General features: G+C 50.4%; 1 protein-coding gene across 4 annotated transcripts in view; it reads right to left on the bottom strand.

The window, feature by feature from the left end:
- FOXN3 (forkhead box N3) overlaps positions 1–22,197 on the bottom strand; it is a 223,233-nt gene that overhangs the window by 133,962 nt on the left and 67,074 nt on the right. For 2 of the 4 annotated variants that reach the window (XM_040333129.1, XM_040333133.1), the window contains exon 2: positions 545–1,089. In XM_040333129.1, the coding sequence (XP_040189063.1) occupies positions 545–1,075 (531 nt within the window). In that variant the 5' untranslated portion in view covers positions 1,076–1,089. Of the gene's footprint in view, positions 1–544; positions 1,090–11,972; positions 12,057–18,342; positions 18,553–22,197 lie in introns of those variants that run through there. The other 2 variants (XM_040333131.1, XM_040333130.1) reach the window with 2 other exon arrangements.

Raw genomic sequence — 22,197 nt, forward strand, 5'->3', positions numbered from 1 at the left:
TATAATGATGACAGTGCAGGTAAACAGACATCAAGTAGGTAGGAGGCAGAATGCCTCCCCTGTGCATCTATCACTCTCCGTGCCACCATGGTGCCCCCAATTTCAGGGCAGCGTGCGCTCAAGGCCAAGCTGCTTTGGGGAAAGTGCAGGGGCCCCCCCATGCAGCTGGGGCCCCTGAGCAGTGCCCAGGTGTGCCCTCTCATTAAGACAGCCATGAATAGACCTCAATATTACAAAATCTAGGGCCTCTTATGCCTGCACCTAGAAATAATAGCTTGTCAGGGGGTGTCACATGCCCTCCAAAATTAAAATGTTTTAAATACATTTTAAGTTTTGTATTAAGAGAAGGAGGGCTACAAGCTTTGATTTTTGGTTTCAGTGGCAGGAGCCTGACTGTGGTCACCACAACAGGAAGTAAGAAAATCTCTCCAAGTAGCACAGAAGAAAGTTCTAATCTTTTCACACACAAAGAGTTTTTAGGAGTCCCCCTTTAAGTAAAAAAAAAAAGCTCCACCCCCACTTATGGGTGTTGCAGTCTCCTCACCTGGCTCCGGTCCTTGTCCACCTTCTTGAAACACTTATTCAAAGAGAGATTGTGCCGCACCGAATTTTTCCAGCCGGTGGGCGCATTGGCAAAGTACGGAAAGTGCTCCAGAATCCAATTGTAAATATCCTTTACGGGCAGCCTCTTGGTGGGCGAGTCCTCGATGGCCATGAAGATGAGGCAGCTGAAGGAATAGGGAGGTTTGCAGTTGGGGTTTTGCTTGGCGTCGTAGGGCATGTCCGACTGGGCGGGCGACGGCGGGGTGTCGTCGATGTCCTGCACGGGGCTGACGCTCCGTAGGACCGTGTCGCCGAAACTTTTCAGCAGGTTTTTGCTCTCGTGCAGCCAGTTCAGGTTCGTCAGTTCCTCGTCCTCCACGGCGCCCTTCTCCTTGTTTATTTTAACAGCGGGCGGCGGAAAGTCGAGGTCATCGTCGTCGTGCAGCGGGTTCGACAGCGCGCTGCTGTGGTAGCTGGAGATGCTGATGCCCGTGCCTTCCGGCTTCTTGCTGGGGGGCATTACTGGACCCATTTAGGCGAAGAGCCCTGGAGGGAGAAAGAAAGATGGCGTCAGTAGCGGAAAGGAGAATTCACCACATTTTTATTGCTTAAAGTGGATCTTTAGTCATTTTTTCATCTTTCCATCTATTAAATCTTTTGCCTTTAATGTTTTAAAGTGGTTGTATACCCCTTTAGCACATTTGTACCTACAGGTAAGCCTATAACCACTTAAAAGGGGTGGTTCCCCTAAAAATAAACTTTTGACATTGCATTTGCTACATTAATTACAATTAGAATCGGCTGGTTTTATTGAAAAAATACCTCCGTACGTAGCGTTTGCTATATTCGTTCCCACCGCCACTTCCGGGTACGATGCTGGCGGTGGGCGTTCCTAATTGATGGACAGGCATCCGACCGACGCATCCATTGCGTCACAAGATGCCGAAAGAAGCCGAACGTCGGTGCGCATGCGCCGTATAGAGCCGCACCGACGTTCGGCTTCTTTCGGCATCTCGTGACGCGATGGATGCGTCGGTCGGATGCCTGTCCATCAATTGGGAACGCCCACCGCCAGCATCGTACCCGGAAGTGGCGGTGGGAACGAATATAGCAAATGCTACGTACGGAGGTATTTTTTCAATAAAACCAGCCGATTCTAATTGTAATTAATGTAGCAAATGCAATGTCAAAAGTTTATTTTTAGGGGAACCACCCCTTTAAGCCCCGGACCAAAATGCAGGTAAAGGACCAGGCCCCTTTTTGCGATTCAGGACTGCGTCGCTTTAACTGACAATTGCGCGGTCGTGCGACATGGCTCCAAAACAAAATTGGCGTCCTTTTTTCCCCCACAAATAGAGCTTTCTTTTGGTGGTATTTGATCACCTCTGCGGTTTTTATTTTTTGTGCTATAAACAAAATAGAGCGACAATTTTGAATTCCTCAGTTTAGGCCGATATGCATTCTTTTACATATTTTTGGTAAAAAAAAAAAAAATAATTGCAATAAGCGTTCACCAGGTGGTTTGCGCAAAATTTATAGCGTTTACCAAATAGGGGATAGTTTTATTGCATTTTTATTATTTTTTTTTTACTACTAATGGCGGCGATTAGCGATTTTTTTGTGTGACTGCGACATTATGGCGGACACTTCGCACAATTTTGACACATTTTTGGGACCATTGTCATTTTCACAGCAAAAAATGCATTTAAAATGCATTGTTTATTGTGGAAATGACAGTTGCAGTTTGGAAGTTAACCACAAGGGGGCGCTGAAGGAGTTAGTGTTCACCTAGTGTGTGTTTACAACTGTAGGGGGGTGTGGCTGTAGGAGTGACGTCATCGATTGTGTCTCCCTATAAAGGGGATGACACGATCGATGCAACCGCCACAGTGAAGCACGGGGAAGCCGTGTTTACATACGGCTCTCCCCGTTCTTCAGTTCCGGGGAGCGATCGCGGGACTCCAGCGGCGATCGGGTCCGTGGGTCTCGGCTGGGTAGATGTAAAGGACGTGCAGGTATGTCCATCTGCCCAGCCGTGCCATTCTGCCGGTATATCGTCGTGTGGCGGTCGTTAAAGCGGTGGTTCACCCTTAGAGGGCACTTTTTCCCCTTAGATTCCTGCTCGTTTTCTCTAGGGGAATCGGCTAGTTGTTTTAAAATATGTGCAGTACTTACCCGTTTACGAGATGCATCTTCTCCGTCGCTTCCGGGTATGGGCTTCGGGAATGGGCGTTCCTTCTTGATTGACAGTCTTCCGAGAGGCTTCCGACGGTCGCATCCATCGCGTCACGATTTTCCGAAAGAAGCCGAACGTCGGTGCGCAGGCGCAGTATAGAGCTGCACCGACGTTCGGCTTCTTTCGGCTACGAGTGACGCGATGGATGCGACCGTCGGAAGCCTCTCGGAAGACTGTCAATCAAGAAGGAACACCCGCTCCCGAAGACCCATACCCGGAAGCGACGGAAGAAGATGCAGCTCGAAAACGGGTAAGTACTGCACATATTTTAATACAAATAGCCGATTCCCCTAGACCGAACGAGCAGGAAGCTAAGGGGAGAAAAAAAAAAATTTAATAAATGGGTGAACTCCCGCTTTAAGTGGTCAATAAGGCTTACCTGTAGGTAAAATGAATATCTCCTAAACCTGTATGATTTAGGAGATATTCACCTTGCATGCAGTCACTGACGTCAGCAGTGCATGCCCTCTGAAGGTCCAGTGGATGCTGCCGGAAAAAAAAAAGACTCCCGCATGCATGCGTGGGAGCGACGTCATCGCGGCTCTGGACACTCACAGCGCCGGAACCCTGAACTCCTGGAAGAACGTCAGCTTCATTGGCGGTGACTGGGAGACTGTGCAGGAGCTTTGCTCTAAGGTAAGCATTCATAATGAGCTAGTATGCCGTGCATACTAGCTCATTATGCCTTTGCCTTAAAAAAATAAATTCTTCTGGGTATCCGATAGGTCTTTGGGTATCATATAGCCTTTTTTTTTTCTTCTGGGGGTCAATTAAGGGACACCTGCGAGACGAGGCCGGGGCCGTTCTGGGCCCTCTGAGAAACTCCGAAGGAAGTCGGAATCCCGGGAGCCTCTAAACAGGAAAACGATATCATGGCTGACAGTAAAGTCATTTAATTGCTCTGTCGCCATGGCAACACGCTGCTCTCTTCAGTGTAATTTGTTTACCTCCCTGAGACACGGAACGCCGTTCTGTCAGATTCGCCGCTCCTTTTACTTTCATTCTGACAAGAACTCACTTCTCCCAGATCAGGGGGCGGAGCTCTGCCAAAAGGGGCGGGAGGAGCCTAAAACTTCTTATGGAAATAGGGGTTCCACCTTCTGCGGTATTCCTGACCCACAGAGCTCACAATCTAATCTGCAACAGGTACATATTTCCTATTTAAACTTCAAGCCAACTCCACCCAAAACTCAGAAATTCAGTCACAGATGCAACCTGATTGTACAATCGCTTAAACACACCATATATGTTACAATCTACCATACGTTACAATTGTACGCTCTCCTTTACACCAACAACTATGTAGCGCAAGAGCCCAACTGGATACAATTTGGTTGATTAGATAGGTCCTCATATTATATAGCTTTGGAAAATCTTGTTGATTGTACAAAGATTGTATGATTGGATTGCAACATGTATAGTATGATGAGCCTTCGATTTAACAAAACTATATAGAACCTCTATAGATGTAATACGTAACCAATCAGGAAAGCCCACTTACTACATAGTTGTTGGAAGGTCTGAAGGAGATTGTACAATCGGAACGTCTCTAGGGTTGCCCAACAGCCGCAGCCATTACAAAGCCAAACAAGGGTGTCACCATCTGACACAATCTGATGAATTCGGCTGCCGGAGACACACACAGGGCCGAGACAAGGGGTGGGCAGGAGGGAGGGGTGGAAATTTGTGCTAGGAGGAGGGATAGGGGTGGTAATTTGTGGCGGGGGGGGGGGGTAATTTGTGCCGGGAGGGAGGGGGGGGTAATTTGTGCCGGGAGGGAGGGGGGGGTAATTTGTGCCGGGAGGGAGGGGGGGGTAATTTGTGCCAAGAGGGAGGGGGGGGGGGTAATTTGTGCCAAGAGGGAGGAGGGGGGGGGTCATTTGTGCCAAGAGGGAGGGGGGGGGGGGTCATTTGTGCCAAGAGGGAGGGGGGGGGGTAATTTGTGCCAAGAGGGAGGGGGGGGGGTAATTTGTGCCAAGAGGGAGGAGGGGGGGGTCATTTGTGCCAAGAGGGAGGGGGGGGGGTCATTTGTGCCAAGAGGGAGGGGGGGTAATTTGTGCCAAGAGGGAGGGGGGGTAATTTGTGCCAAGAGGGAGGGGGGGGTAATTTGTGCCAAGAGGGAGGGGGGGTAATTTGTGCCAAGAGGGAGGGGGGGGGTCATTTGTGCCAAGAGGGAGGGGGGGTAATTTGTGCCAAGAGGGAGGGGGGGGTCATTTGTGCCAAGAGGGGGGGGGTCATTTGTGCCAAGAGGGAGGGGGGGGGGTAATTTGTGCCAAGAGGGGGGGGGGGGGGTAATTTGTGCCAAGAGGGAGGGGGGGGGGTAATTTGTGCCAAGAGGGAGGGGGGGGGTAATTTGTGCCAAGAGGGAGGGGGGGGGGTAATTTGTGCCAGGAGGGAGGGGGGGTAATTTGTGCCAAGAGGGAGGAGGGGGGGGTCATTTGTGCCAAGAGGAGGGAGGATGCATACCTGAAGGGGAAATTTGAGGGGTAGATTTGTGCTAGGAGGGGTGATTTTTTTTGCTGGGGGGTGTGGGCATTTGTGCTAGGAGGGGGGGGGGGGGAATAGGGGGGGAATTTGTGCCGAGAGGGGGAATAGGATGCATACTTAAAAGGGGAAATTTGGGGGGTAGAGGATTTGTGCTAGAGGGGGGGGGGATTTCAAGGGTTGGGCGGCAATGATTTGTGCAGGGAGGGGGGATGTTTGCTGGCACAATGCTCATACATCTCGGGGGGGGGGGGGGTTAGCCCTGGGCTCTAGGTGACCTCATCCTGGCACTCCATACACATACAATACAAAAACGTATAGAAAAGTTTCAATTTACGGAAAACGATTCTCTATGAATTGCCGGATCTGAGAGGAAAGCCCCCGATGACAACTATCCATACACCAGAAGCTGGTCTTGCAATCTAATTGTACAATTGATAAAATAATCTTTCAATGTATCCATACACTCTTCGTACAATAACACAACGTCACATGAAGACTTCCCTGATCCATCCAATCCGGAACTTTCCCTAAAGATTTAAGCTTGCCACGCCTTATACAACCTGATTGGACAATCTTTGTTGTTTTTTTTAATTACCGACCAATGAAAGCAAAAGCGCGCAGCGTTCGCACGTGAACTGTCAGCACGTCGCTGTTTCTGCGCCGAACTGGCAGTCGCCAGATCACATATTTCGATATAAAAAAATAAAATAAAAAACAGCCAGAAGTAGCCAATCTCGTGAATGACAACCTGCACTTATTTTCTTCAATCCGATTGGCGAGCCCCCATATGGCGCAGGAACTGCGTACAACCAGAGGGCGACACGGTACAGAAAGGCGACAAGACGGGACAGAACTAAATTCTTTTTTTTTCTTTCATCGGGTAAATCTCGAGTTCTTTTTGAGACGGATTTTATCGGGTGCCCCCCCCCCCCCCCCCAGACCATTCACTGACAACCGGCTAAACTCGCTTCGGTCGCAGACACCAAAAGCCAATCCGGCTCAGTCCTGAAGGTGAAGGGTTAATCCCTTAAAGGAACAGTGACTCCCGACTCCCGGATCCAACAGCTGTCAGCTGACAACTTTTTCCCCTGTTTACAGTTTCCCTGGACAAAAGAGGGCGAGTCAGGCAGCCAGAGGAAAGGGGGGGCACATCGTTGAGGGTGGAGAAGGGGGGGCACATCGTTGAGGATGGAGAAGGGGGGGCACATCGTTGAGGGTGGAGAAGGGGGGGGCATATCGTGGAGAGGGGGGGGGCATATCGTGGAGAGGGGGGGGCATATCGTGGAGAGGGGGGGGGGCATATCGTGGAGAGGGGGGGGCATATCGTTGAGGGTGGAGAGGAGAGGGGGGGGGCATATCGTTGAGGGTGGAGAGGAGAGGGGGGGGCATATCGTTGAGGGTGGAGAGGAGAGGGGGGGGCATATCGTTGAGGGTGGAGAGGAGAGGGGGGGGGCATATCGTTGAGGGTGGAGAGGAGAGGGGGGGGGGCATATCGTTGAGGGTGGAGAGGAGAGGGGGGGGCATATCGTTGAGGGTGGAGAGGAGAGGGGGGGGCATATCGTTGAGGGTGGAGAGGAGAGGGGGGGGGCATATCGTTGAGGGTGGAGAGGAGAGGGGGGGGCATATCGTTGAGGGTGGAGAGGAGAGGGGGGGGGCATATCGTTGAGGGTGGAGAGGAGAGGGGGGGGCATATCGTTGAGGGTGGAGAGGAGAGGGGGGGGCATATCGTTGAGGGTGGAGAGGGGGGGGCATATCGTTGAGGGTGGAGAGGAGAGGGGGGGGCATATCGTTGAGGGTGGAGAGGAGAGGGGGGGGCATATCGTTGAGGGTGGAGAGGAGAGGGGGGGGCATATCGTTGGGGGTGGAGAGGAGAGGGGGGGGCATATCGTTGAGGGTGGAGAGGGGGGGCATATCGTTGAGGGTGGAGAGGGGAGGGGGGGGCATATCGTTGAGGGTGGAGAGGAGAGGGGGGGGCATATCGTTGAGGGTGGAGAGGAGAGGGGGGGGCATATCGTTGAGGGTGGAGAGGAGAGGGGGGGGCATATCGTTGGGGGTGGAGAGGAGAGGGGGGGGCATATCGTTGAGGGTGGAGAGGGGGGGCATATCGTTGAGGGTGGAGAGGAGAGGGGGGGCATATCGTTGAGGGTGGAGAGGAGAGGGGGGGCATATCGTTGAGGGTGGAGAGGAGAGGGGGGGGGCATATCGTTGAGGGTGGAGAGGAGAGGGGGGGGCATATCGTTGAGGGTGGAGAGGAGAGGGGGGGGGCATATCGTTGGGTGGAGAGGAGAGGGCATATCGTTGAGGGGGGGCATATCGTTGAGGGTGGAGAGGGGGGCATATCGTTGAGGGTGGAGAGGAGAGGGGGGGCATATCGTTGAGGGTGGAGAGGGGCGGGCATATCGTTGAGGGTGGAGAGGGGCGGGCATATCGTTGGGGGTGGAGAGGAGAGGGGGGGGCATATCGTTGGGGGTGGAGAGGGGGGGCATATCGTTGAGGGTGGAGAGGAAAGGGGGGCATATCGTGGAGAGGGGGGGGCATATATCGTTGAGGGTGGAGAGGAGAGGGGGGGGCATATTGTTGAGAGAGGAGAGGAGAGGGGGGCATATCGTTGAGGGAGGAGAGGAGAGGGGGGGGCATATTGTTGAGGGTGGAGAGGAGAGGGGGGGGCATATCGTTGAGGGTGGAGAGGGGCGGGCATATCGTTGAGGGTGGAGAGGAGAGGGGGGGCATATCGTTGAGGGTGGAGAGGAGAGGGGGGCATATCGTTGAGGGTGGAGAGGAGAGGGGGGGGGCATATCGTTGAGGGTGGAGAGGAGAGGGGGGGGCATATCGTTGAGGGTGGAGAGGGGGGGGGCATATCGTTGAGGGAGGAGAGGAGAGGGGGGGGCATATCGTTGAGGGGGGGGAGGAGAGGGGGGGCATATCGTTGAGGGTGGAGAGGGGGGGGGCATATCGTTGAGGGTGGAGAGGAGAGGGGGGCATATCGTTGAGGGTGGAGAGGAGAGGGGGGGCATATCGTTGAGGGTGGAGAGGAGAGGGGGGGGCATATCGTTGAGGGTGGAGAGGAGAGGGGGGGGCATATCGTTGAGGGTGGAGAGGAGAGGGGGGGCATATCGTTGAGGGTGGAGAGGAGAGGGGGGGGCATATCGTTGAGGGTGGAGAGGAGAGGGGGGGGCATATCGTTGAGGGTGGAGAGGGGGGGGCATATCGTTGAGGGTGGAGAGGAGAGGGGGGGCATATCGTTGAGGGTGGAGAGGGGGGGCATATCGTTGAGGGTGGAGAGGGGGGGGGCATATCGTTGAGGGTGGAGAGGAGAGGGGGGGGCATATCGTTGAGGGTGGAGAGGAGAGGGGGGGCATATCGTTGAGGGTGGAGAGGAGAGGGGGGGGCATATCGTTGAGGGTGGAGAGGAGAGGGGGGGGCATATCGTTGAGGGTGGAGAGGGGGGGCATATCGTTGAGGGTGGAGAGGAGAGGGGGGGGCATATCGTTGAGGGTGGAGAGGAGAGGGGGGGGCATATCGTTGAGGGTGGAGAGGAGAGGGGGGGGCATATCGTTGAGGGTGGAGAGGAGAGGGGGGGGCCATATCGTTGAGGGTGGAGAGGGGGGGGCATATCGTTGAGGGTGGAGAGGAGAGGGGGGGGCATATCGTTGGGGGTGGAGAGGAGAGGGGGGGGGCATATCGTTGAGGGTGGAGAGGAGAGGGCATATCGTTGAGGGGGGGCATATCGTTGAGGGTGGAGAGGGGGGCATATCGTTGAGGGTGGAGAGGAGAGGGGGGGCATATCGTTGAGGGTGGAGAGGGGCGGGCATATCGTTGAGGGTGGAGAGGGGCGGGCATATCGTTGGGGGTGGAGAGGAGAGGGGGCATATCGTTGAGGGTGGAGAGGGGGGGCATATCGTTGAGGGTGGAGAGGAGAGGGGGGGGCATATCGTTGGGGGTGGAGAGGAGAGGAGAGGGGGGGGCATATCGTTGGGGGTGGAGAGGAGAGGGCATATCGTTGGGGGAGGAGAGGGGGGGGCATATCGTTGAGGGTGGAGAGGGGGGGGGCATATCGTTGAGGGTGGAGAGGGGGGGGGCATATCGTTGAGGGTGGAGAGGGGGGGGGCATATCGTGGAGAGGAGAGGGGCGGGCATATCGTTGAGGGTGGAGAGGAGAGGAGAGGGGGGGGCATATCGTTGGGGGTGGAGAGGAGAGGGGGGGGCATATCGTTGAGGGTGGAGAGGGGGGGGCATATCGTTGAGGGTGGAGAGGAGGGGGGGGGCATATCGTTGAGGGTGGAGAGGAGGGGGGGCATATCGTTGAGGGTGGAGAGGAGGGGGGGCATATCGTTGAGGGTGGAGAGGAGAGGGGGGGGGCATATCGTTGAGGGTGAAGAGGAGAGGGGGGGCATATCGTTGAGGGTGGAGAGGAGAGGGGGGGGGCATATCGTTGAGGGTGGAGAGGAGAGGGCATATCGTTGAGGGGGGGCATATCGTTGAGGGTGGAGAGGGGGGCATATCGTTGAGGGTGGAGAGGAGAGGGGGGGCATATCGTTGAGGGTGGAGAGGGGCGGGCATATCGTTGAGGGTGGAGAGGGGCGGGCATATCGTTGAGGGTGGAGAGGGGCGGGCATATCGTTGGGGGTGGAGAGGAGGGGGGGGCATATCGTTGAGGGTGGAGAGGGGGGGCATATCGTTGAGGGTGGAGAGGAGAGGGGGGGGCATATCGTTGGGGGTGGAGAGGAGAGGAGAGGGGGGGGCATATCGTTGGGGGAGGAGAGGAGAGGAGAGGGGCATATCGTTGGGGGAGGAGAGGAGAGGGGGGGGCATATCGTTGAGGGTGGAGAGGGGGGGGGCATATCGTTGAGGGTGGAGGGGGGGGGGGCATATCGTTGAGGGTGGAGGGGGGGGGGGCATATCGTGGAGAGGAGAGGGGCGGGCATATCGTTGAGGGTGGAGAGGAGAGGAGAGGGGGGGGCATATCGTTGGGGGTGGAGAGGAGAGGGGGGGGGCATATCGTTGAGGGTGGAGGGGGGGGGCATATCGTTGAGGGTGGAGAGGGGGGGGCATATCGTTGAGGGTGGAGAGGAGGGGGGGCATATCGTTGAGGGTGGAGAGGGGGGGGCATATCGTTGAGGGTGGAGAGGGGGGGGCATATCGTTGAGGGTGGAGAGGGGGGGGCATATCGTTGAGGGTGGAGAGGGGGGGGGCATATCGTTGAGGGTGGAGAGGGGGGGGCATATCATTGAGGGTGGAGAGGGGGGGGGCATATCGTTGAGGGTGGAGAGGGGGGGGCATATCATTGAGGGTGGGGGCATATCGTTGAGGGTGGAGAGGAGAGGGGGGGGGGCATATCGTTGAGGGTGGAGAGGAGAGGGGGGGGCATATCGTTGAGGGTGGAGAGGAGAGGGGGGGGCATATCGTTGAGGGGGGGCATATCGTTGAGGGTGGAGAGGAGAGGGGGGGCATATCGTTGAGGGTGGGGAGGAGAGGGGGGGCATATCGTTGAGGGTGGAGAGGAGAGGGGGGGGCATATCGTTGAGGGTGGAGAGGAGAGGGGGGGCATATCGTTGAGGGTGGGGAGGAGAGGGGGGGCATATCGTTGAGGGTGGAGAGGGGGGCATATCGTTGAGGGTGAAAGTCCAGGTGGAGGGTATTGTGGAGGATGGAAAGCTGGGGGGGGGGGGGAAATGGCTGAGGATTCAGAGAGGGGAGATGGGTTATTGTTGAAGGTGGAGTTCTTGGGGGAGTTATTGTTGTGATGGAGAGGCAGGAAGGGGCTTATTTTTGGGGGTCAAGGGGGCATGGGTATTGTTAGGGGTGGAGAGGCAGAAGGGGAGTTATTGTTGGAAGTCAAGGGGTGGGGGGTAATTAAGGTTTGAGGGGCAAAGAGGAAAAGGGGGTTATTGTTGGGAGTCATTGATGGGTTGGAGAGGTGAAAGGGGGGGGGGGGGTATTGTTGGGGGATAATAAGAAAGAAGAGGTGGAGACGTTTTTTGTTAAGGGCGTAGGAGGGGGGGTTATTATTGGAGGAGGGGGGGGATGGGGTTATGTAAACAGTGGGGTTGATCAGCACTCAATGAAGGGGGTTTATGGGAAGCGGCTCACTGTCAGCACTGGGGGGGGGGGGGGGTTATTGTTTGTGGAGGGGGGGTTATTGTTGGCGGTGAAGGGGAGGGGGGGTTATTGTTGGCGGTGAAGGGGGGGGGGTTATTGTTGGCGGTGAAGGGGGGGGGGTTGTGTAAACAGTGGGGTTGATCAGCACTCAATGAAGGGGGTTTATGGGAAGCGGCTCGCTGTCAGCACTGGGGGGGGGGGGAAGCGGCTCGCTGTCAGCTCTGGGGGGGGGGGCACGCGCCGCACTCACTTATTTACTGTACTCAGGGCTCGCTGTGATTGGCTGCGGCGGCGGTCGGTCATTCCTGGTTGCCAGGAGACGTCACAAGCTCCGCTCTTCCTCCATATTCTGCCATTGGGAGTAATGGCTGGGAAATGCAGGAAGGGGGGGGGGGGAAGGGGGAAGAATAAGAGGGGGGGGGGGGGAATTCAGAATTTGGGACCCCCCCCCCCAGTTGCCAATCACTGCCCTGCACTACAACACCCAGCAGGCCTCCCCCTCCCCCAAGAGGTTCTGCAGCAGCTGAGACACCCAGGGAAAGTTGTCAGAGGTTGGGGGAGGGGGGAGGACACGTTGTCACCGAGGAGAGGGAGACACACAACTCACCTGGCAGAGCGGGGTCACCCGGCAGCCGCCCGCAGAGGAGCCCGGGGAGGGGAGGGGCGCAGCACGTGGCTGGGGAAGAGACTCAGACTGAGCTAAGTGGGGGGAGGGGCGTGGCTAGCCCGGGAGGGGCGGAGCCAGGCGAGGGGGGGACACTTAACCCGTGCAGGGCCGGATTCCAAAAGTTTACCAGGAGGAGGAAACTTCATAGAAAGTGCGTGTGAGGGGAGGAGCCAGCATTGGAATTATTATATATTATATCTTCTTCTAATTATTATTATCATCGTCTAGTATATTTTTGTAGATAATTATTTTCATCAACATTGAAGCAATGCAAAAAAAAAAATGTCCCCATAGGCCGCCTCACCTCTACATTACAATATATATATATATATAGCGCCCTCCTCTGCCGTGGTGTGGTACTGCATACATTGGGGGGGGGGGGGGGGGGACATAAAACATTCAGAACACTTCCGACAATTATTTAGTGAAATGTAACAAAACGAAGAGAAAATTCTAAACACAGCAACAATGGGGCAGATCCACAGAAGAATTACGCCGGCGTATCTATTGATACGCCGCGTAATTTTAAAGTTCCCGCGTCGTATCTTTGTTTTGTATCTACAAAACAAGATACAACGGCATCTCGGATGGATCCGACAGGCGTACGTCTTAGTACGCCGTCAGTGCATTTTTCCGCCGGCCGCTAGGTGGCGTTTCCGTCGAATTCCGCGTCGAGTATGCAAATTAGCTAGTTACAGCGATCCACGAACGTACGTCGTTTGCGTTCGGCTTTTTCCGGCGTATAGTTACCCCTGCTATTATGAGGCGTACTCCATGTTAAGTATGGCCGTCGTTCCCCGCGTCGAATTTTGAATTTTCGACGTCGTTTGCGCAAGTCGTTCGCGAAAAGGGATTTGCGTAAAATGACGTCACCGTCGTAAACATTGGCTTGTTCCGGTTTAATTTCGAGCATGCGCACTGGGAAAAACCCCCACGGACGGCTCATGCGCCGTTAAAAAAAAACGTTGTTTACGTCGGGTCACGACGTATTTACATAAAACACGCCCCCATCACATCCATTTGAATTGCGCGCCCTTACGCCGCCAAAGATATACTACGCCGCCATAACTTACAGCGCAAATTCTTTGAGGATTCCAAAAAAAAAAAAGTAAGTTACGGCGGCGTAGTGTATCTTAGATACGCTACGCCCGACGCAAATATGCGCCGATGTACGTGAATCTGCCCCAATGTTTCTAATAATAGTAACAATGTATCTAGAAATATTTCGTATTAGCGGCGGAAGAATCAGAACAATTGTAATGCTCAGAAATGCTGAAGAGTGACGTCATTACATCACTAAATATGATATATATATATATTTTTTCTGTTAAAAAAAAAATATATGATATATATATATATATATATATATTTTTAAATACATTTAATAAATTCATATCAATAATATATATTTCTGTTTCTGCCATCAGCGAGCCTGAACTGGTCTTGGTTTTACGCCGGCTTCCCGTCTCCATTACCGTATGTGAACACAACGCGCAATCATCGCGTGCGGTCGGTCATGAATGGCGCCCCCAACGCACTGCGCAAACGCAGCCTGAGGCATAGGGAACCATCGGATTCTTGTGGTGCATGGAAAGAAGAGAGACGCAACCTTTATATTGGATTTTTTTTTGTGTGCGTTGTGATGCGTTGGCGGCCTATGGAGGCGGGGTTCACACTTTAGTGACCGCTTTTTCAGCTCAAAAACACTCAATTTGTCTCCATAAGGCGCATTTCACGCTTGTGTGACTTGTCCTGCGACTGCAAAGTCACATGACAAGTCGTACCCCATGATCTCCAAGGAGTAGCGTTCATATCTGTGCGACTTGAGGTCGCAGCGACTTTAACCACTTCAGCCCCGGACCATATTGCTGGTCAAAGACCAGAGCACTTTTTGCGATTCGGCACTGCGTCGCTTTAACTGACAATTGCGCGGTCGTGCGACGTGGCTCCCAAACAAAATTGGCGTCCTCTTTTCCCCACAAATAGAGCTTTCTTTTGGTGGTAGTTGATCACCTCTGCAGTTTTTAGTTTTTGCTCTATAAACAAAAATAGAGCGACCATTTTGAAAAAAAATTATATTTTTTAATTTTTGCTATAATAAATATCCCCACAAATATATAAAAAAAACATTTTGTTTCCTCAGTTTAGGCCGATACGTATTCTTCTAAATATCTTTCGTAAAAAAAAAAAAAAAAAAAAATTCCATGGGCGCAATGCCGTGTTGCTTTTCCCAGGTCTTGTCGGCTCTTCATTGGATAGATTGATAGCAACACAGCCATTGGCTCCCGGTGCTGTCAATCAAATCCAAAGACGCGGCCGCAGAGGGGGGGGGGGGGCGAGTCATACAATCGGCAGCTATGGACGCCAATCGGCGGCTCTTCTGATGGGGGGGGGTTAGTGCTGATTGTTTATCAGCGCAGCCCCCCCCCCCCTCGGATGCCCACACTGGACCACCAGGATGTCGCCCAGGACCACCAGGGAAGCACCCAACATGTGGATGGCCAGGTAAGTCCCCATGGCCATCCACATGTACAAATGTATACATAACATATGCCAATCAGTGCCCACAAATGGGCACTGACTGGAACCATCATGGCACAAACAAAATTTGTATTGCCCAGCAATGCCACCCACCCGTGTCCATCAGTGCCACCTATCAGTGCTCATCCGTGCCCACCTATCAGTGCCCATTCGTGCCACCTATCAGTGCCCATTCGTGCCAGCTATGAGTGCCCATTCGTGCCAGCTATGAATGCCCAGCCGTGCCATCTATGAGTGCCCATCAGTGCCGCCTTATCGGTGCCCATCAGTGCAGCCATATCAGTGCCCGTCAGTGCAGCCATATCAGTGCCCATCAGTGCAGCCATATCAGTGCCCGTCATTGAAGAAGAAAAGGTACTTATTTACAAAATAAATTTAACAGAAACAAAGAAAAACTTAGTTTTTTTCAAAATTTTCGCTCTTTTTTTTATTTGTTGCGCAAAAAATAAAAAGGTGATCAAATACCACCAAAAGAAAGCTCTATTTGTGGGAACAAAATGATAAAACATTTGTTTGGGTACAGTGTAGCACAACCGCGCAATTGTCATTCGAATTGCGGCAGCGCTGAAAGCTGAAAATTGGCTTGGGCAGGAAGGTGTATAAGGCTGCATTCACACCTGAGCGTCGGTCGTTCGGTTGTTTTTTCCGGCGTTTTGTCACGCGTATTCATGCTTATTCGCGCGTTTGCATACAGCGTCGTCCGACGTTTTTGTACTTCGACGTTTTTTATTTTAGCCAATAGGAAAAATGATCATCTTTTCATCACTTGTTGCTATGTTGGTAGATTTTTTTTTTAATCTTCTGCCTGGGTGAAAAGTTCTATTGATTAAAGCGACGAAACGCCCGTAGCAAACGCTCGTTGTCGCACTAGTCGCTTGAATAGAGCGTTTCCATTACTTTCTATGGGAAATACAAACGCTCAAAAACGACCAAACCGCCCGATACGCGCGACAAAAAAGGGTCCGGAACTTGTTTGAGCTTCAGGCGTTCGGCGTCAGGCGTTTTGGAGTGGAGATGTGAACCATCTCCATAGGGAATAATGTATTTTTTTCCCCCCTCTAGCGTTTTTGAGCGTCGCGCTTCAGGCGACAAAACGCTCAGGTGTGAATGCAGCCTAAGTGCCCGGTATGGAAGTGGTTACTGTCACCATCCCCGGTCTCATGGAGATGTGATGGTTCGCGTATTCCGTGCGATTTACATTTGAATGGACCATATATAGTAAACCGTATATAACTAATCTCTATTATCATCTCTCTTATCGGACACAAGCGCGATCATGGGAAGGGTAACACGCCATCTGCATGAAGTTCGCAGGAAACAAATTGCACTCGTCAGATTGCAGATTTCGCCCTCAGCAAAACTCGGAGAAATTATCCAGGTGAGCGGAGCCCGCACAGGAGACTAATGAATCTGGCCATAAACAGCGAGGGCGGTGAGCGCGGGTTACCGCCTGTCCGCATCCTACCGCCTGTCCGCATCCTACCGCCTGTCCGCATCCTACCAGGGACAGAGAGACCCAACAAAGACCACAAAGCCTACAGCACATGGGGCTTATTCACCAATATAGACATCCATTCAAATCATTTTGTCACCAATGACGTCCACACAAATGACAGCATCTACCACCATCTGCCCATTTGCACAAAGCCTAAGATCTCTTTAAAATGCATGGAATTAACAAAAATGAAAAAACAAAAACACCACAGCACTGCAATGCTTTCAACCAAAATAAAATAAATAGAAAACCTCCATCTTCACAGTCCTATACCCAGAGGAAGGCTGGAAAAATCCTTCCAGTAGTGTATATATAAAGCATGTGTACATCTAAGGCTGGGACAACATAGTCAGTCAGGTTGAAAAAAAAGACACAAGTCCATCAAGTTCAACCATAAGAAATAAAATAATAATAATAATAATAATAATAATATCATACAAATCACATATACCCAATTATATACCCACAGTTGATCCAGAGGAAGGCAAGGGGTAGGCAAGTAGCCGACCAGCACAGGGAAGAGAGGGGGATGAGAGAGAGAGAGAGGGGGATGAGAGAGAGAGAGAGAGAGAGAGAGGGGGATGAGAGAGAGAGGGAGAGGGGGGATGAGAGAGAGAGAGGGGGGATGAGAGAGTGAGAGAGAGGGGGGATGAGAGAGAGAGAGAGAGGCGGGGGTGAAAGAGAGAGAGAGAGGGGGGATGAGAGAGAGAGAGAGGGGGGGATGAGAGAGAGAGAGAGAGAGGGGGGGTGAGAGAGAGATGAGAGAGAGAGAGGGGGATGAGAGAGAGAGAGAGAGAGAGAGGAGAGAGAGAGAGAGGGGGGATGAGAGAGAGAGAGAGAGAGAGAGAGGGGGGATGAGAGAGAGGGGGGATGAGAGAGTGAGAGAGAGGGGGGGTGAGAGAGAGGGGGGGGTGAGAGAGAGGGGGGGGATGAGAGAGAGAGAGAGGGGGGGATAAGAGAGAGAGAGAGGGGGGGTGAGAGAGAGAGACGGGGGAATATGAGAGAGAGAGAGAGATGAGAGAGAGAGAGAGGGGGATGAGAGAGAGAGAGAGAGAGAGGGGGATGAGAGAGAGAGAGAGAGGGGGGGATGAGAGAGAGAGAGAGAGAGGGGGGGAGAGAGAGAGAGAGAGAGGGGATGAGAGAGAGAGAGAGGGAGGGAAGAGAGAGAGAGAGAGAGAGAGAGGAGGGGGAGAGAGAGCGCGAGAGAGGGGGATGAAAGAGAGAGAGGGGGGGATGAGAGAGAGAGAGAGGGGATGAGAGGAGGGATGTGCAGAGAAAAATCAAGTTCAATGCTTCCGAGCATGCGTCGACTTGATTCTGAGCATGCGTGGATTTTTGACCGATGGATTTCCCCACAGACGATCAGTTTTTTTCTATCGGTTTTTTAACCATACAAAAAATTTAAAACAGGTTCTATTTTTTTTTTTCACCGATGGAAAAAAAACTGATGGGGCCCACACACGATCGGTTCATCCAATGAAAACGTCCGTTTTCATCAGACGAACCGATCGTGTGTACAGGGCATAAGGGTTTAAGGTTAGAGGTTATTTATTATTATATAGTAACACTAGTTACAGGACACTGATCAGTGTCGTGTCACACATAGCCCATCCCCCTACAGTTAAAAGCACTTCCTAGGACACACTTAACCCCTTTAGTGCCCCCTACTGGTTAACCCCTTTACTGCCATTTTTTACAGTGCATTTTTATAGCACTGCTCGCTGTATCAATGACAATGATCCAAAAAACGGCATCAAAAGTGTTTAGTATAGTGTATAGTATTGATTTATTGTATTTATTATTTATGAGTATTTTTTATTTATTTATGTATTTATTTTACATTTATTCATTAATTATTAATAGTAGTAGTATTAGTATTAACACCCTAACAAAATAAATAAATAATAAGACAATAAATAAAATATTGACTCACACCCGAACCCAACCTTAACTCCTTAATAAATAAATAATAATAAAAAATTAAAAGCCGATGGAAAAACCTAGCAACAAATGATGCAACAGATGATAGTTTTCTCTAATAAAAAAAAAAATCGCCAAAGTTCAAACCATGCCAATATCGCGCATAAAACCTTGTGAAAAAACACCAGAAAAACGCTCAGGTGTGAATGCAGCCTTAAGAGACGCTCACGCGTTGGCTAATTACACCCGTCTCAACGCTCACCAAATAGTTAAATGGTTCTCCGGTAAATCCTGTTCCGGAACAAACAAGCCAATCAAACAATGAATGCGTTTCGAAGCGCCAGCGCTGTTTACCTTCGTCAATAGAGGCCGTTCCCGAGGCAGCAGCGGTCCGGCCAACAGTCCGGCGCGCTCGTGTCCCGACAGGTCCCAGCAGACAAGTTCTAACTTTTCCCACGTTGGGAAGAGGGATGGGAAGTGTTGTGTGGCGTCGCGGCGTCACATGTCCTGCTCAGGTAACCTGTCTGGTGACATCACCGAGGCTTCTTGTCCACGCCCTGACCCTGTGTGACCCCGACCGGTTCCCCCCCCCCCCCAACCATTAATCAAGTCATACAATCACTTCCAGGGACATTGGGGTTATTTTCCTAAAACTGGAGAGGACAAAATCCGGTGCAGCTGTGCATAGTAGCCAATCAGCTTCTAACTTCAGCTTCTTCAATTAACTACGTGCCAGCTGGGCCAATCCGGACACTTCGCTCCGACATGTAAAAATCTACTTTTTTTCTTTTTTTGCTAGAAAATTATTTAGAACCCCCAAACATTATATATATATGTTTTTAGCAGAGGCCCCAAAGAATAAAATGATGACTCTTGCAATTTTTTATTACATGATATTTGCGCAGTGTTATTTTTCAAAAGCATTTATTTATTTATTTTTTTAACACATTTTAACCACTTAAGGACCGGAAGGATTTACCCCATTAATGACCAGGACATTTTTTTGCGATACGGCACTGCGTCCCTTTAACTGACAATTGCGCGGTTGTGCGATGTCTTTTCCCCCCCACAAATAGAGCTTTCTATGGTGGCATTTGATCACCTCTGCGTTTTTATTTTTTTGCGCTATAAACAAACAAAAAAAAAAACGACAATTTTGAAAATTACAATAAAAAAAAAAAACACAATATTTTTTACTTTCTGCTATAATACATATCCAAAAAAAAAAATATATATATATATCGCTAAAAAAAAAAAGCACATTTCTTTCTCAGTTTTTAGGCCATTAGGCCAATATGTATTCTGCTACAAAAAAAAAAAATATTATATTATTATATACACACACATATACATATATTTTTGCCTAAACTGAATTTTCTTCTTTTTTTTTGGGGATATAGCAAAAAGTAATATATATATATATATATATATATATATATATATATATATATATATATATATATATATATATATATTTTATTACAATTTTTTTTTTTACTTTTTGCTATATCCAAAATAATAATAATATATACACACATACATATATATATATATATATATATATTTTTTTTTTTTTTGATATAGCAAAAAGTAAAAAAAAAAGTGTAATAATAAAATAAAAATATATACATACATACATACATACATACATACATAATATATATATATATTTTTTTTTGGATATAGCAAAAAGTAAAAAAAAATTGTAATAATAATAATAAAATATATATATATATATATATATATATATATCTTTTTTTTTTATTACAATTTTTTTTTTACTTTTGGCTATATCCCCCCCCCCCCCCCCCCCAAAAAAAAGAAAAGAAAATTCAGTTTAGGCAAAAATGTATTCTACATACTTTTGGTAAAAAAAAACAAAAAAAACAATAAGCGTATATCAATCGGTTTGCAGAAAAGTTATAGCGTCTACAAAATAGGGGATAGATTTATGGCATTTTTGTCATTTATTTATTTTTTACTAGTAATGGCAGCGATTTGCGATTTTTAGCGGGACTGCGACATTGCGGCGGACACATCGGACCCAGTTGACACTTTTTTTGGGACCATTCACATTTATACAGCGATCAGAGCCAACGCACTGGACTGCATCTGATGTGAACGGACCCTAGAGCCTCGCACACACGATCGGATTATCCGACGGGAATTGTGCCATGACAGGCTGTTGTCGGAAAGTCCGACCGTTTGTACGCCCCATCGGACAATTGTAGTCGGATTTTCCACGGACAAATGTTGGATATCACGCTTTAAAATTGTCCGCCAACAAATGTGTCGGATTATCCGATCGTGTGTACACAACTCCAAAGTACAAACACGCATGCTCAGAAGCAATGTTCACCATAACAGAACATTAGCAGAAGGTTCCCAAAGGGTGGCACTAAAGAGCAGAAAAACCACGTTGTTTCGTGTTCGTTGGCTGACAGTTATTTTCCGTTTTGTATGCAAGACAAGTTCCTAGCCAATGCCCTTCGGACAAAAGTCCTACGCTTTGTCCGATGGAAATCCGATCGTCTGTATGAGGCTTAATACTGAGCCGATGGAGGTTCACACCACAAAAAAAAACACTAAAGATGCTTTTTTTCTTCTCTTTTTTTTTTCACTGTCGTGGGCTCTGGTGCGTTTTTGATGCGTATTATCGCGTTTCAGTACAGCCTAGTTTACATAAATGCAGCGCGTTCTACTTTTTTTTTTTTCGGAACTGGAACGCCCCGGTGTGAACTATGCCACTGGAAACCATATAAACTACTTTCCATGCGTTTTTGATGCATAAAAACAAAAAACTGCACTGGACTGGACCACTTTGTTCACACCACAAAATGCACTCCAGATCGGTTCCGTATGCATTTCTGCACGCACGTTGTTAACGCGTTTCAGGATGCTTTTTGATGAGTTTACGCATGCATTCCAGATAATGCTTTTTTTTTTTTTAACTGTACTGGGCTCTGGTGCCTTTTTGATGCGTTCCAGTGCATTTTTTATGCATATTGCTGCATTCCAGTCCAGTAAAAAATGCAGCATGTTCTACTTTTTTTTTCTGGAACTGGAATGCCCTGGTGTGAACCATGCCATTGGATATCATAAAACCAACTGTCCATGTATCTTTGATGCAGAAAATAAACGCACTAGACCGCATGTGGTGTGAACCGTTACTAAACCCAGCAGCCTGCATTCACTTTATCTGCTCTCCCCAGCAGCCGGCAGTCACTATATCTGGTCTCCCCAGGAGCCTGCAGTCACTATATCTGGTCTCCTCAGCAGCCTGCAGTCACTATACCTGATCTCCCTAACAGCCTGCAATCACTATATCTGCTCTCCCCAGCAGCCTGCAGTCACTTTATGTGGTCTCCCCAGCAGCCTGCAGTCACTATATCTGGTCTCCTCAGCAGCCTGCAGTCACTATACCTGATCTCCCTAGCAGCCTGCAGTCACTATATCTGGTCTCCTCAGCAGCCTGCAGTCACTATACCTGATCTCCCTAGCAGCCTGCAATCACTATATCTGGTCTCCCCAGCATCCTGCAGTCACTATACCTGGTCTCCCCAGCAGCCTGCAGTCACTTTATGTGGTCTCCCCAGCAGCCTGCAGTCACTATATCTGGTCTCCCCAGCAGCCTGCAGTCACTATACCTGGTCTCCCCAGCAGCCGGCAGTCACTATATCTGGTCTCCCCAGCAGCCTGCAGTCACTATACCTGGTCTCCCCAGCAGCCTGCATTCACGTTATTTGGTCTCCCCAGCAGCCTGCAGTCACGTTACCTGGTCTCCCCAGCAGCCTGCAGTCACTTTATCTGCTCTCCCCAGCAGCCTGCAATCACTATATCTGGTCTCCCCAGCAGCCTGCAATCACTATATCTGGTCTCCTCAGCAGCCTGCAGTCACTTTATCTGCTCTCCCCAGCAGCCTGCAATCACTATACCTGGTCTCCCCAGCAGCCTGCAATCACTATACCTGGTCTCCCCAGCAGCCTGCAGTCACTATATCTGGTCTCCCTAGCAGCCTGCAGTCACTTTATCTGGTCTCCCCAGCAGCCTGCAATCACTATACCTGGTCTCCCCAGCAGCCTGCAGTCACTATACCTGGTCTCCCCAGCAGCCTGCAGTCACTATACCTGGTCTCCCCAGCAGCCTGCAGTCACGTTATCTCGTCTCCTCAGCAGCCTGCAGTCACGTTATCTAGTCTCCCCAGCAGCC

This window comes from Rana temporaria, chromosome 13 (genome assembly GCF_905171775.1).
Source record: "Rana temporaria chromosome 13, aRanTem1.1, whole genome shotgun sequence".
In the NCBI taxonomy this organism is placed as follows: Eukaryota; Metazoa; Chordata; class Amphibia; order Anura; family Ranidae; genus Rana; species Rana temporaria.